This window comes from Centroberyx affinis, unplaced genomic scaffold (assembly GCF_046629955.1).
Source record: "Centroberyx affinis isolate AG114_WGS23_722 - 3 ecotype Tasmania unplaced genomic scaffold, CSIRO-AGI_Caff_v1 ptg003984l_1, whole genome shotgun sequence".
Lineage (NCBI taxonomy): Eukaryota > Metazoa > Chordata > Actinopteri > Beryciformes > Berycidae > Centroberyx > Centroberyx affinis.
The window spans coordinates 70,177-87,328 of record NW_027281802.1 but is presented as its reverse complement, the minus strand read 5'-3'; the positions used below and the strand labels follow the sequence as shown (position 1 = coordinate 87,328).

Below are 17,152 nucleotides of genomic sequence, written 5' to 3'. Positions count from 1 at the left end.
GACAGACAGCATCGCCCCCATGGTGAACACTCAGACTCCAAAATGAGCTGCATATCCAAACACCCCCCTCCTTATCCACATCCCTTACTCCCCCCCCCCCCTCTCTCTCCACCAGTAAACGAGCGTCTCATTCAAGACCGACGCACATATCGTGATGATCGCCCATGAATCCCCTGCCGAAGCCACGCAACTTCACTGTGTTGTCACCGCCGTTCTACACAATTTCTGACCTCAGCTCAGCTCTGCTATTATCCTCACATTAAAGGGTTAGTTCACTAAGCTAGTGACTTTTTCTCAGCTCATCGGTTGTAAATTAAACTCTAAGCACACTGAGGGTAACCGGTGGGCCGTCGCGGCCTGCAACGCAGAGCTGGAAGATGAAAAGGGGACTTGGATCTCCTAAACAGGGTAGTAGCAACATGGTCGACAACTGCTGTTTTTAATTCTGCTCTTTTCTTTTGGGTGAGAATTCGCAGGCCTACAGCTCAGCAACGCCCCCCTCTGATTCTCTGCTAAAGGTAGCAAACATGGATCATGGGTATTGCGTTGGTTAATATATTAATTAATCAACCCCCACTGAACTGTTGTGCTGTTGTTTGAGCCCACAGCAACACGTGGTAGCCTACATCCAGTACGGGAGAAGTTAGTCAACGGTGCTGTCTTTGCTTGTGTTCTAGCTTTAGCCTGTTTGATTGTTTGTTTTCTATTTTATTACTGCCTGAAGGGGTGGTGGGGAAGGGCTGGAATGGGAGAGATAAACCTGGCTGCTCCTGTCAGACATTTTGTAAGCCCACTGAAAGGGAAATGTGCACAATGTATAACACAAAACAGAGTGACTGTCCGGGGAGAGGGGAGTTGCCGTCGGTGAAGGAATGAAAGAGCAACAACTTCACTAGACTGGATCGATGGATGGACAATACAGCGGTAGAGCAGAAGAAGGTGCACGCTGTGGAAGAGAGACTTTGGGAAGAGACTGGGAAAAGACTCACAGCCTTAAACATAGAAATCAAATCAAAAGAGGGGATGGACTGCAAACAAAGACATTCAAAGGCATGGCCATCTTGCTATCCACAATGTTTGCCAGGAGTCTACCCTGCTAGTCTGTTATGTCCCATCAGATCCATACGAACCCTTTTATACTCACTCCTGTGAATAAGAAGGCAATGGGAGGCTGTGAAGGAAACTTCACCACCACAATACAACTACAATGACACCTCCGGAGGTGGAAACAGCAACAAAAGGTATTTAGTTTGGTCTGTTCTTTTCCTTGTCTATTTTATAAGCTAACACTAGAGGGCGCCATAGTGACAGATTCACTGTAGCCTGCCCATTCTGAGGAAACTGGATCTGTGAAGGAAAACCACACTAGGTGGCAGGAGAGAGACAGACATGCAACATCTAGAAGAGGATCAAAACTGTACATTTTTAAGTGTAAGAAACAAACAGACAAAATATTTGTAAATATTAAGTTTCTTGTTTGTTTTTTTTTGTTTGTTTTTTTTTTTTTTGAGTGAATGAATGAAATACTTACTTTGTGACAACAGAAGACAACAGGTGCAGTTTGCAAAAATGGCCACAAGCTCGAAGTTTGAGCTCCAGTGGTGGGGAAATCAACTGCATTTACCACTCAGCTCTTTTCATGGAAGTAGAAAGTTTCTCCTCTTGATTTCTTTCGTCCATCTTGGTCCAAAGTTGTCCATCATCATGTGGACATCCTGTAGCATCATGATTCCTCACCAGGAAAAGCAGTCAGCGTAGCAGAGATTCATCTCCATCCCAGCTCCCACATGACAGAGGGCACATATAGCTTCATAACGCCACAGCTGTATTTGCTCTGGATAAATTAGTTTCCACTGGATTTACACATTTACAATCTGCTTGGTTTAATTTGCCTTAAAGGTTATTGCCTCATTGCTGGTTCTGGGGCTGTTCTAGACACCTTAAACCAAACGCACTCCAAGCGTTTTCTCTTTTTGAGAGCATTTATTTTGAAGTATGTCTTGTGATTTAAGTGTACTGCTGATGCATCTGTGATGCATGATCTGTGTGACTCTGGAGTCAAGGGCCTGTATTTATGGAAACATCTCAGAGGATAAGAGCGCTGATCAAGATCCAGCTTTGCCTTTCAGCATCTAATTAATGCAGTGGTGTAGGGAACTGGCCAGTGATTGATGGTCAGCACTTCTAAACTGAGACACTAAATACAAGTACAGTCAATTAAATGTCCGCTCTCTTGACATGTAGCAGTGTTTACATGTAGCCACTTAATCCCATGTGGGAAAGACATGAGGGCTTTGATAACGAGATGAGGTCCCTCATGTGGGCCAAGGATTTTTTTTCATGAATTGTGATGCAAATTCAACATTACATGCAATTATTTACCAGGACAAGTAATGGCATCCTTTTGAAGAATTGTGATCAGTAGTATACAATGTTCAAGTCAATCTGACAGATTATGACACAAAACGTGCCAAAATTAATCTGCTTCATGCAAATTGCAGGATAATTTAGAGATCCCGTATCTGGACAAAGGTGTGTTGAAGCACGTGATTAATACCCCTGGATGGCAATCACACACACACACATGTACGCACACGCACACGCACACACACACACACACACACACACACACACACACCCCTTCAGATGGATATCTGCTTGGTCTTCATAGCGAAGTTGCACCTGTTGTCTTGTTTTTACATTCTTTGTTGAATTCAGAAACCCAAGACTTGAGATGAAGAAAAATGTTAAATAATGGAATTTTAAAAAAGATGATTATTAAAAAAAAAAAAAAGTAAAGTAAAACTATATAAATAAATAAGGTGATGATATTTCTGTTTACTTTAGAAGTTATTACACACTGTATGCTGTGATTCTGATCTGGGAAACATTAAAGACATTCATAGCCAGTCTGCTGATTTTGTCTCTTTATTTACTGTGCTCTCAATGTAATGATTATTGAAATAATTAACAGATCAAAGTATTGCATAGATAGCAAATATAGCAAATATAGACTGAATAGTCTTAATACTTTTAAAAACTGTACAGAGTATGTATCAAATATTTAAATGAAACAAAAACATTTCTAGATTCTGAAACTTGCAACTTGAAAAAGATCCAAGACTTAAAACAAATTAACTTCTCTCTTTGGAGATGCACATAAAATATACATTGTGTTGCTTTATTTGTTACAACTTTCAAAGGACAATGTAATGAACTTCCTCCACCACAGCAACGAAAACATGAATGCAAACTCTGACTGAATCAAATTGGAAATAAATGTTGTACACTCCTGAAATGTACACTGACTCAAAGTTTGAAAAGTTATATAAGACTATAACACATCAAAACAGCCAAAGTTAAATGCTGATCCTTAAAGAAAGATTTTTTTAAACAGTGGAAGTGAGCATAGAGGTACTGCATCAGGTAAAGAGAAGCACTATTTGAATGACTTTCTATTATGTTAATGTTGTAAGACATGGTGGTAAAAAAATATGTCTGGATTGTGTTTTAGCAATGACTTAAACCTTGTGATCTTATTTGTTACTATTTGTGATTATCATTGTCTGCCATATCAGAAAATGTCATAAAATCAAAATATCCCTCAGTAGAAGTTGTAGACCTCAGCTCAGTCAAAGCAAGAGGCTCTCACTTGATGCTAAATGATTCTTTGAGGCTTTTTTCTGCTTGCTTCCTTGTAATGTCTTTCCAAGGTTGAGGAATATCAGCAGGCTTTGCATCGTATTCTTTGGCAAACTCCTTGTTGAACTTTGCCATCACATATTTCCAGTAGTCTGATGCCTCAAGACTTCCATCTGGAGGAATTTTCCAGTCAGGGAAAATGTCTTTGTAATTCTTGTAAGGGTGCCACTCATAATTTGTAGCATGGCAGCGAAAAGAGCACTCTGTGATCACAAGAGAGGAACATATTTCAGTGACGAGTTTTTCTGAGTCAATAAATCTGAATTTACCAAGGCCCTGCAACCGATGTACAGAAGCCCAGTGGTCAGTATGGTCTTTACCTCCTGCCTCACAAGGTGCTGTGCAGAATGGACACTGTTTACCACATCCAATCACCTTGGTGAAAAGCTCATTCTGGGGATTGACACAAACTTGTTTTAGTTTCATCTGGATGTCTGTTTTTTTAAATGTCTCCCTAAGCGCTTGTCCCATCTCTTCCACACATGCTGTGAGCCAATGAGCAAACTGTTCCTGGTTTGCATTGTTGAGGGTCATGAAAGCTCCAAGAGCATCCTGTGAAATGACCAGTTCATTACCAAGTTCCCTGCAGATATCATCAACAAATTTCACCAAGTTGCCATTCTTGTTGATTTGGGCCTTTGTGATTGCTTTGTTTATACTATTGATACTTGCTTTCAGATGTCGATCCTCCAACTCAGACATTGTAGACCCCTTTGAGAAGCGTTCCACAATTTGGTCAAATATCCAGTTCTTAACATAATCTTCATATGAGCAAATGTAGCTCAAATAGTTCTCAAATGTGTCCTTTGAAAGCAAATCTTTTAAAACAGAGTACTGGAAAAATGTCCGTGTGCTAAATTGCAGTGAATTGTTGCGCGTGAGCATTTCCTCAATAATATCTGGACCCAAGGAACTGTTGACATAGGCTTCCACTGCAGGCTTTAAGCAGAGGTTGGTGAATTCTTCTGCTTTTTTCTGGCACTGGTCTCGTGCATGGAACAGATCTTTAAAATCAGCACGATACTTGTCTTTGTACTGATTGAGACATCTCAAAGGGTCATTCTCTTGTATGAAGACTTCATGCATTTTCTGAAACTCTCTGGCTGCAACTCCACAGATGTGTTGTTTTAGAGAAACTTCAAACCCAATATCCGTCTTCATATCTGGATTGCTAATCAGCCTGTCGTCAATCATGTGTAGGATCTCCAGGATGTAATTGTCATGATAATTGGTTTTCCTTTCCACTTTCTCAGTCACAAAGTGTGTGCAAGCGGCAATGATGCTGTCAGCCATTCTTTGTACTGCAATTGTGTGATCTTGGTTGTTGAAGAACTTACTCACTGTGTGTTTAAATTTGTGATAGAGTCCCTCAGCTGTATATTTGAAGGGCTCTGTTCCACAGTCACACAGCTTTTTTTGACTCACTAATTCACTGGCATGACTTCCCTTTCGAGTTAGATTCATCCTCAGGTGGCGATACACCTTAGCAAAGATGTCAGTGGTCTTCAATTCAGCAAAGGACAATTCACTCACCATTTTATCCCACATCTTATCAAATTCTCTGTCTAACCCTTTATCTGTCCTGCTGACTTTTCTCTTACGACATTCCTCAATCAATCCAAGCACTTTCTGTTCTAAGATGTTTGTATGGCTCTCCTTGATTTTATCAAGTTTTATCATCCCTTGTCTGATTTCAGCTGCGGCTTCAAGTTGACTAAGTATAGAACTCTCCATTTCTCGTCGAAGGCTTTTTACACTGTTTGAGAAGTCCTCTCTGTATCCCTCTACTAGATGGACATGACCCTCTGGTTGTTTGAAGTAATGTGTCAGATTTTGAAGGAGTTTTGTCTCCCATTTAGACAGTTCTGAGCAAGCTTCACTTTTCAAATGACTGAGAAATTCTCCCATGTCAGATATCTCAGATTTCACAGCAATTGTACCAAAGTTTGAAATTCTTCTTTCGGCATGTGTAACCCATGTATACATATGTTTCTTGAACTCCCATTCCCATTTGTTGAACTCTGTGCACAGCCTCATGTAGGCATCAGCCACCAAGCTATTTCTGAAGCTGAAGATGAAGTTCTCATGCTTTACTGCATTCCACAGGCTTTTTGTCCACTCCATAAACTCCAAGATATCGTTAGCAGATGACTCACAATTTCCCAAAATTTTGATTATGTTCTTCTTGAGATCATAAACAGCCTCACTGTACCCTGCATTAACTGGTGCCATTGGTGGGTTCCCATTCCACAGTCCAGGGATGTACCAGTTCCCGGTGTCTGGATTGTATTCCATCACATCAGTGAAGCTCTTGTTCTCCTCTTTCTTTTCCATTTTGGCTGCTGCCTGGGTCATCTCATTCAACTGTTGCAACAGTAGTTTCCTGTCCCTTAAGTTCTTGTCATGGGCTGACACATCTGACACATTCTGGTGAACAAACTGACATTTGGGCTTTTTGCCCACCTCTTTCATCCTGAGAAAAGCATGGACTACAATTTGTAGGATGTCCCTCATTTCTGTTGAATTTTCCATTGCAATATTGATAATTGTGATGTCACTCAACCCCACAACAAGGGTTGCAAGCTCATTATCATGCTCATGGCTATCATCCAGTTGTGCAAGCTTTGGTGATTTTAGGCCTTCAGTGTCAATGATCACCATGAAGTCACAGTTCAGTACTTTTTTGAAGTCTTCGTTGATTCTGATGAGCAACATAAAGGCACCTCTAGTGCATCTACCACTGCTGACTGAAAACTGCACTCCAAACATGGTGTTAAGGAGAGTGGACTTTCCTGTGCTCTGAACTCCAAGAACTGTGACTACCAGTATCTTGTTCTTTGGACGCACCAAGGTATTCAGCTGAGAGAGAACATCACTCACCCATCTCAGAGGTATGTTGGATGCATCTCCATCTACAAGCTCCAAGGGAAATCCATCAAGGAGCAATTCTGCACACAGTTTGGGCAGATGCTGGAGTTTTTTACGTGTTGGGTTCTTTTCTGGAAGGGAGACTGAAGCCTCATAAATTTGACCCATTTCACGCAAGAAGTGTTCAGTCCCCAATGAGCTGTTGGAAAGTTGTCTGTCAAGGTCTTTAATTTCCTCTTTGTTTTCAGACTTCTTGCATTTCTCTTTGTACTGCTCCCTGAGGCCAGAGAGTTTTTCACGAGAAAGGTTATCAAGGTTAATTCGCATCCATTTCAGGAAATAAGACCTCTCTATCCCTGGGCTGGATATTGCCCTTATGAAGCATGTCATTGCATTTGACATCTTATAACGGTTCTGCTGTTTCCGAAGTTGTCTTTTTTGTACTAGGAGATCACTTTTGTACTTCTCTATGTTTTCAGCCCCGGCTTTTTGAAGCCTACATTCTTCCTTCTCTAAACGAGTCAGTTCTTTCCATATTTGGCCTTGCAAGGGAAGCTGGGCTTCTTTGTACTGTGGGATGTCTTGCATTTCTGCAGTGATGGCATCTGCATTTTGCTTGGCGCTCTGACACTCTGGGGAATCCTCATCAACCAAGATTCCCAGTTCATGGGCAATATCAGCCATCTGCTCCACTTGCATCTTGGTCTTTGAGTTCTCAACTGCATCCCTGACTGTTTTTCGCATGTTTTTGACAAAGTCTGCATCATTCATCTGCTTGGTCTTCAAAATGATGTTGCTTTTGGTCAAGTTCAACTCAGTTGCTACTTTTTTTAGAGCATCAAGACTAAAACTCTTGCTCTGTTGGTTACCCACCAAGAACACCTGTGCCTTGTTGTGTTGGCTGCTCAGTAGCCTGTACTCAGAGTCCAAATTGTCAAAGAACACAAAAACTGCTGCAGATGTCTGGCACAAAAAAGAGTATTGTGCTTCAAACAAAGCAATGTCCCCCCTGAGGTTAGCTACAGCTACTGGCTCACCAAAAATATCAATGTTTTTGTTCCCACAGGGAAGATACCAACTAATTTCAGCCAATCCATTCGATATTCTCCTTGGACTATCACCACACTCCATGTCGCGGTGAACAAAGGTGTCGTGATACTGTTGGGAATTGCTCAGAAGCTTGTTGAGAATCTCTGACTTGGACAAGGAGCACTCACCCAGTCTCACAAAAGACACCATTGGAAGTTCAGAGAGAACAATTCTCTCTTCAATAAACCCCTTGGATTCTGAAAGTGACTGAGGTCTGTACTTCTTAACAATGTCTCTCATGGCCCAAAGCATGAGTGTGCACTGTTTTGTGTCACTATTAGGAAGCAGCAGAGGCACTGAAAACTGGCACATGGACATTTTCAGTGCCATTTCCTGCTGTACAAAGCCATTGGAGCACAGAAAGAGAGCAGTGATAATGTCTAAGGGGTTTAACGTGTCACCTGAGTTTGGACTGTTGACCAGATTTTCAAGATCTAATTCTGTATTCCCAGAGGAAGCATCACAGTTTGACTCACAAACTGATGTACACTTCACATTCCTAGCTGTCACATTAACCATCATTAATTTCTTCAGAAAACACCATGGAAGATCTGAATGACACTTAGCAGATTCATCAGCAAAGGTCTTCTCATCAATCTGAAGTACTGTGCTTAGCGATAGCTTCTCTGTGTAGTGCTGCTCCAACCCCAGATCTTCCAATAAGCTCTTCAAGTGTGTCTCTGTGGATATGAAGATAACATTGAATATTATAAACTACTCAAGCCATCCTGGCTAATGATGGAGAAGGACAGGATGGAGTTTTAGGCTAGTTTTCAGCTAGCACTTTTAGTTTTTGTTATTATTTTGTCAGTTAGTGCATATAAAGAAATATGGCTTTTGATGGTAATAACTGATCTGTAGTTCACAGGGGAGAGTGTTTTCAACTGAAATGATGCCATTAAACTATAGTATTTGATTTCAAATATACTTCCTTTGTGCTGATTCTACATTAATTTGGTGATTTAGTGATTCATTTGGTCATTCTACGTTTAAATATCTATGATTACAAGCTTCAGACTTAAGAAAAAAAAAAGCTATTAATCGTGATTAATCACAGAAAATGTGCGATTAATTACTCCATTTTTTTTTATCAATTCCCAGCCCTGTTATAAACCCATTTTCATTGGTTGTTAGTATAAATTAGTATGAGTATAAATCTATAAATCAATAAATTGAAACATAGATTACATGAATTTGCAAAGTAGCCTGATGTAACCAATGATCTTTAGCAATGAGAACTCTGCATTCTGACTGATTTACATGTCCAACCCACTGTTCATCAGCACCACATAATGAAGTAAAGTGAAAAGGCCCTGTACACAAGTGAGTAAAGGGGTGAGATTAGATCAAAAATTAGAATTTTATATAGCCACTGAGAAGAATACTTTTTTAAAATGTCAAAATTATCCTTATGTCGAGTTGAGAAATGTTTGATAAAACAAAGAATCGTTTTTTTGCAGTAATGAGAATATTTCATCTGTCATTTAGAGAAATGTTTGATAAAATAAAAAATATAATGAAGTAAGTAGTCAAACATGAAGGCATTGTTCTTTGTAATTCCTGAAGAAAATGTGTAATTTCAATCATTTGATTTTTTTCAAAATCAGTCCCAGTTGAGACTCAGTTTCATGAGAATTACCCACAAAAGTCTGGAGGACCTTGAACAAATTTTGTAGCAAAACAAAATGCACAACAAGTCAAGGAGCATAAATTTATAAAATATTTTTTATAGCCACTGTAGATGCAGATCCCAGAACTAACTTCAGCACTGTCATCTCTTAAATAATCTTAAAACATCTTAAAAGGATTTCTACAGACAGGCTTGTCTTTGTTTTTACCTATTTTATTCTTGTTTCACTTGCCTGTACAATTCTTCTGTAACATTGTTTTTAAGTGTCTGGCATTTTTTAAATGATCAAATTGGCTGTTATGAAGTATTGTTTTCTTGAAGCATTCTGTAAGTCTTTTAAAAAGTGCTAAACAAAATGATATGATTAAATTACAATAAAAATATATTATCAAAATATTAGTAGTAGTAGTAACAGTATTAATATTATCTCTCCACCAACTTACTTGTGTGGGCAGTTATCACAGCAGGCTTGCTTAGTGTTCCGTTCTCCAGTCGTGTTGAAACATAGAAGGAGTATTTCACTCCTGGACTCAGGCTGCTGAACGTCAGGCTGTTGGTGTCTGTTGTCAGCTCCTGGACAGTTTCTCTTTCACAGCAACAGGTCACGATGTAACCTCCCACTTCACCAGCAGGGGCGTCCCAACTCAGAGACACTGAGTCACTGCTGACCTGACAGACCGTTATCTTCTCAGGAGGGAGAGACTCTGTGAAAAAAAAAATGAAAAGCCTTCACGCCACCTAGGGTTCTGTTTGTTTGTTTTTTTATAAACCCAATAGGAGTGCACTCTGTACTCCTTTCTGAGTAATGGGTTATTGTTGTAGGCTTATTCTCATTATTTTCACAATCACCTCATGTAAATGCAATAAAATATTTATATATTAAAAGGGGATATTATGGATTCACCCCGACCGCCAATATTTATGTGTTTATGATTATTATAACTATTATTAATTAACTGATTAAATTAATGGCCATGCTATTTTGACCCATATCTCACCAATGGTGCATTATGTTGTATTGAAATTTGTCAAGAGAATTGTTCAGGCAATTATGGAGATTTGTATGTAAGTTTGAACTTTTGATGATAATTATTCATAAAATAGTTAATTTGTTATTGAGTTTAATTATTTTTGAGTGTAAAAAAATAGTTAAGGTACATACCCTTTATTACTGGGGAGACAATCCCCAGAGGATTATATTCATTCATTTTGGAGTGTTTAGGAGTAATAATAATATAATTAACTGGTTAAATTTATTAATTTGTGATATAAAAATAGTTAGGGCACGCAAGCTTTATTATTATGAAGATTAGCCCAGAAGGAAAAATTCTATTATTTGGCGAAATAAAAATAGTTGGGACATACAACCAATATAATTGGGAAGATTAACCCTGGAGTCTTATTGTGTGATTATTGAATGGCTTTTTATTACATTTGACTTAATGGGGATATACCCTTGCTGTCGGCCCCTGACAGCATCCAAGTTTTATACCTCTATCTGCTTTCATATCTAAGTTATTTAGATCCCATTGTTCCGATAAAATGTTTTTGTGTGTGTGTTGTGTGTGTATATTGATAATGATAATGTGTGAGTGAGTGGTTGCCATTTGTACTATTAATTAAATGTGCAGTATTAACCCTCCTGCTATGTTTGGGCTCAATTTGACCCGATTCACAGTTTGATATCCAACCTTATATTCAACATGATTTTTTAGCTCAATACTTCCCATATTCCTAATTTGTTGGGATAAAAGTACAAAACATGAAAACTTCATGGTGTGACTTTGAAAGCCCTGTACAGTTTGTATACAAAGTCAATCCTCAGATATCTTTTCACACAGCCACACCACATGGCCCTGAAATGAGAAGTGATGGAGGGATGATAGTTCATTTTTTCTTCGAGACTTCAGAAACTGGAAAGTAGTATCAAACGGTGTAGGTTATGGGTCTTTAAAAGATAAATAAACAAATCAATGCGTTTCTGAAAATATAACTGAAAGTGTATCTACTGGAGCTTGTTTGCTTTATGATTGTCATTGACCTTTTTAGTTGCCACTACATCACTGCCTGGCATCATCTATTGTCACATTCAGTTCAAAGTTTTGTTTATCTTCTTCAAGGCCAATGCAGAGCAGTTTGATTTGATTTTGAGAAATATGATAGAGACAATGATATCTTCCGTATTTACCAGTTTTGACAGATATAGAGGTTGCATTGCTTTGATTTCCACTTTCAGCAACCCTTGTGATGCTGGCAGTATACCCAGTCCCAGGATGGAGTCCCTCAACATCTGCAGTGCCGAAGTCTCTGGTGTACAAACTCTCTGTCTGTGTGTTGCAGGTGTATTTTCTCTTGGCTGGGGTGCAGCCTAGAGAATCAGTGTCACTACCAGCATCGGCAACAGCTATTTCTTCAGGTGGAGGAACATCTGTCATAAGAAAGAATATGGAAAAATATGTTTTAATATTTCACAATGTGTCATCATAACAGTATGGAAGATGTGCCTAATTTCCTGGCAGTATTTATTCATGTATTTCTACCCAACAACACTGCTTATGACTGACCATCTACACCTCCTGTATCAGTGTGTTGACACTGACAGTCAGACTGTAGTGTTGGGGGAGCGTCCGCTCCTTCCCCAAAGTGAGGCTCAGAGAATGAATCACTTGCATCGTAGAAGATCTTGAAAGTTGAGAGAAAAAAAAGCATGGTAAAATGAATCAATTTATAATCTCATACCCATTATAGCTCATATGAGTAGGCTATATATTTGGATTATGATTTCCTTTAGATTTAGGAATGTAAAAATCAGCTGATTACCTCCTCATCTGAGATGTCCATTGAACTCTCAGCCATCCCACTCTTGGTCCAAGCTCAGCTTATTCAAGCTAGGCTACTTCTCACTGGGGATAATGAGCAACAAGCCAGTTAGACCTCCTCCTCCCTTAGTATTATCGATTATATACAAATATCATAGCAAAACTTTAAAATACCAAGCAGCTACTATAGAGCATAAAAATACCATTAAGTAGGCTACCTATGATAAGGTCACAAAACTCACTATTTAGAACCACATACTATAAGTTGAATATGATAGCGATTTTTCTTTGGGGCACACATTCACAAAATTAGCCTGAATTCAGTCAATTTCTTGCAATTGGTAAAGTATCTTAAAAGAGTCTCTGCAATCTAACATCGAACATAAACAGGTAGGATTACAAACTATTTCTGAATGCAATGTAACCGGTTAGCCTTTTTTTTTTTTTTTGAGGTCATATAGGCATAGGCTACTTGTTAGGTGCATGAAAACTCAATAAGAAAGACGTAACCTACCTTTTTAAGACTGATGACTTGCCCATGGCAAAAACAACATAGCCTTTATCCGTAAATGCTATATTCAAGTTATAGGCATGCAGATTTGTTATGAAGACGAAGGATTTAACCACCCCCTGCCTCCGTATGGCTCCTCATTTTATTCAGTTTGGTGATAAAGCTTGTGTTTCGCCAGCCTACATAAGAGTATGATTTTTTTCATAATAAAAGCGTAATTTCTACAAATCCACAACACTCAAATATTGAGTAAAAAAACGTGTTTTTGCACAAAAAAACAAATAATTAAGCAAAAAATGCAATGTTTCCCATGATAAGAATTGATGTAGCCTAATAATTTAGTTGAAAACAGAGATTTGGCATTTTTGGACTACACAGATTAAACACTAGCCTACACAGTCACCTTTCATTGTACTGCACAAGCTCTATGTCAAAACACTACTGCAGAGCTATACGTTCACTACACACTAACATTTAAGACCAAGCTGTGTAAGAAAAGTCATGGCAGGCCCTCAAAGACAGACATACTGTAAAACTGACATTTGTAGAATAAAGTCGACACTGTACAGTTCACCTTCCATTGCTACTGCACAGGTTCAATGTCAAAACACTCCTACAGACCTGTACTTTTATTACAAAAATGTCATCTATGACAGAAAATGTGCTATTCTTATCCAAGCAGCTGTCCAACACCCAGGACGAAAACTGAACCCCAAAGAGCTCCATGAGGTTTTACAAGAAATAACACCGAAACCTAGTCATTGTCTGTGTCTTAGCATCATGATTCATTGATTTGATAGAACCACTGTTAACTTGGTTAAATACATGCGGTGTCCAAATAATTGTTAAAGCCAAACATATTGACAGCTGTGAAAAATGTATTTTAAGTGTGCCCCATTTCTCTCATATGAGCCCCGTTTTTCTATTACCACCAGCAGCTACATGTGACTCTGTCAGCTCTCTTTTCAACCACTCTATCACTTAAGACCCAGAAACATGTATGGCATGTGGTTCAGCATCAGTGAGACATTCCCTGATATTTTAAACCTTCATGTGTCTCGTGTAGGTGATGATGGATTGGTACTAAGAGACTCTGTATTTCATTTACAATGAAAGATAAACTGTACAGTTTCCAATTTAGGTATTTTTCATTATGACGATGACATCAAACGTTAATATGGGTGCTCACTTATTGGATTTGACGATTTAATACAAAGTAATTGGTTAAAAGCAGTATTTCTACATATTCAAAATCTCGCGCTTTTATTTTGAAGGCGAAACGTCCAAACCGGAAGTCTTATTTTCTGGTCATTCGAGCTAGCATAACGCATCTGGTGAGCAGTTTCGTTTCCCAGATTTTTTTTTTTTTCTGTGGAGGATTCCAGTAAACCAAAACCTAACCCTGCTCTTACAGTGTTTTGAAATAAAACTGCACTTTTTATGTCGGGGTCGAAGTTGTTGCTCATTTATTTAAAGTTTCCCTATTTGACCGACCCATTACTGGAAGCATAATCCTATCAATATCAAAATTAAAATTAAAATAATTTTCAGTGATGTGTGCAAAAATCATGACATCAGGTTTATGTAGGTCTATGCACATTGTCTGCCAATATTAAAATGCAAAGGCAAACTCCATCTCACATTTAATTTTCTCGCTCTATTACAGAACCCTGTAACCCCCTGAAAATGCCTTTGCAGGGTTAGGTTAAAATTAACTTGTTTGAGACTTCACAGCTCTCTGGAATAGAAAGGTGAAGTTACTCCAGACAGGACGTCAGATTAATAAAATAATCTTTGAACATATCAGAAATAATTTTTACTATTATTATTTTACGTATTATTATTACTGAATTAAACATTACCTCCCACATGATTTTTATTGGCAATAGTGAAAATTATTAGAGCAAGCCTACAACAATAATCCATTTCTCAGGAAAGGAGTACAGGGTCCACTCCTACCGGGTTTATATGTAAAGAAAAACAGACAGAGCCCAAGGTGTTTTTGCTTTGGGAGTGGCTTGGCACATTTGAAAACCTTTCAAATCCTGCATTACCTTATATTACATTTTTATCCTACTGTGGGCAACACATGTATACATTTTACTAATTACAGCCTCTCAACTTACATGTTTAATTAATCACAGATATTCAATAGTGGGTATGTCTAATCATTTCAAACCAGTTCTGGTTTCAGCAGACTGGAGATACTTTGTGTGATCTGATGTTCTGCCACTCAGCAGTAAAATTATTAACTTTTCACTCTGTCCTATAAACTGCTCCATCAGGTCAGGGCAAGTCTTTAACAGTTACAGTTCAACCTATGAGGTACTGCACCTCATGGTACCATAGTTTACCCCGTTGAAAGGAATGTGAAACTACATAGTGTAGAATTCATGTGAATCTATTCATTACATATGGTCAAAGTAGTGGATAGTTTCCAAGGCAGATTAAAATCTTTTACATCTCTGGCTGCAGAGCATACAATTATACCTGCCTAGCTCATGTCAAAAGTCAGTTAAGAACAATACCATTTTCTTCATTACAAAAGCAAATCCTAAATCCTATGTTAACTGTCTCATCCATTAAATTAATTATTTTATCTTTGTTTTAGCACAGCCTCGGCCTAACTGCATTTAGAAATGACAACAGGTGTAAATTGCAATCCTGGATTCCAGTCACAGTTTATTGAGAGGAGGCAGATGAGTGTGAACTTTCACCTCACTGCTCTCCTTCCTGTGCTTCATAACAAAGGCCAGGGGGTCGTCCACAGTGTGGCCCGTCCTCAGGTGAACCCTCAATATTCTGATATCACACTGCATTCGTTCTACATTTGGACCGTGTCACCATCATCATCAGTGCAAAGATCACCTTACATACATAATGTCTGCTCAAGTTCACTGAAGTTGACAAATGGAATATTTTAAAGATTCAACATCAGTCGGGCAATTAGACAGGGTTGTCCAATAATAGAGATTTCAAACTATGTCAACTAGCAGATGATACAGAAGGATTTGTTGGAGTTGTTAGTACTAGAATTTGCTATCAAACATGAAATGATGTGACTTCAAGACAAAGTAAGACAGGTCCAATAATAATTGAGACGGGGCATCACATGGTTGTTGTTCAAGAAAGTAAGACAGCCTATTTAAGCCTTCTTCATGAGGTATGTTGGTGGATGAAACTAGGAAAGCGTCTTTAGGAATAGTGACCTCAGACAACATCTGGATGACATCTCTTGTGTCAGCAAGGTAAGATGCTAGTGTTTAACAATGTATTTAATGAAATGGTCAGCAAATTGACTCATAGGTTCTGACAAAGTTATTGCTGGATGTAATAGATGTTCCTTTTGATACCTCAGAGTAACGTAATGATGATGTAATAAACAGACTACGATCAAACAAATGCGTCTTCATTATGAGGGGCAATGAAGTTTGTAAGAGATACTTTTGTAGAAGAGACAAAACAGGTGAAGGAAGAATGGCTTGGTTGCTATAAATAATAAAATCCCAAACTAAGCAATTCACTCCTGTGAATAAGAAGGCAGTGGGAGGCTGTGAAGGAAACTTCACCACCACAATACAACTACAATGACACCTCCGGAGGTGAAAACAGCAACAAAAGGTATTTAGTTTGGTCTGTTCTTTTCCTTGTCGATTTTATAAGACAACACTAGAGGGCGCCATAGTGACAGATTCACTGTAGCCTGCCCATTCTGAGGAAACTGGATCTGTGAAGAAAAACCACACTAGGTGGCAGGAGAGAGACAGACATGCAACATGTAGAAGAGGATCAAAACTGTACATTTTTAAGTGTAAATGAATGAAATACTTACTTTGTGACAACAGAAGACAACAGGTGCAGTTTGCAAAAATGGCCACCAGCTAGAAGTCTGAAGTCTTTTCATGGAATTAGAAAGTTTCTCCTCTTGATTTCTTCAGTCCATCTTGATCCAAAGTTGTCCATCATCATGTGGACATCCTGTAGCATCATGATTCCTCAGCAGGAAAAACAGTCAGCGTAGCAGAGATCCCACATGACAGATGCACATATAGCTTCATAACGCCACAGCTGGTATTTGCTCTGGCTAAACTATAGTATGTCTTGATTTAAGTGTACTACTGATGCATCTGTGGTGCATGATCTGTGTGAGTCTGGAGTCAAGGGCCTGTATTTATTGAAACATCTCACAGGATAAGAGCGCTGATCAAGACCCAGCTTTGCCTTTCAGCATCTAATTAATGCAGTGGTGTAGGGAACTGGCCAGTGACTCATGGTCAGTACTTAAAACTGAGACATTAAATACAAGTACAGTCAATTAAATGTCCGCTCTCTTGACATGTAGCAGTGTTTACATGTAGCCACTTAATCCCATGATGTGGGAAAGACATGAGGGCTTTGACAACAAGATGCCTCATGTCCTCATACAGTAATGAGATCCCACAGGTGGGACAACTTTGCCCTTCCATACACTGTGTTGTGTTGTTGTGGTTATGAACGTTGCGTTGTAGTTACAGTGATGTGAAGTAGGACTAC

At 38.8% G+C, this 17,152-nt stretch overlaps 1 protein-coding gene across 1 annotated transcript; it reads right to left on the bottom strand.

Annotated features, from left to right (window-relative positions):
• Positions 1 to 2,919: 2,919 nt before the first annotated feature.
• LOC139663334 (interferon-induced very large GTPase 1-like) lies at positions 2,920 to 15,438 on the bottom strand. Its single transcript, XM_071541975.1, has 4 exons — positions 15,342 to 15,438; positions 11,478 to 11,717; positions 9,733 to 9,993; positions 2,920 to 8,339 (listed from the first exon to the last, which is right to left on the bottom strand). The coding sequence occupies exons 1-4, from the start codon at positions 15,436 to 15,438 to the stop codon at positions 3,649 to 3,651; spliced, it is 5,289 nt and encodes a 1,762-aa protein (XP_071398076.1). The 3' UTR covers positions 2,920 to 3,648.
• Between the last annotated feature and the right edge of the window lie 1,714 nt (positions 15,439 to 17,152).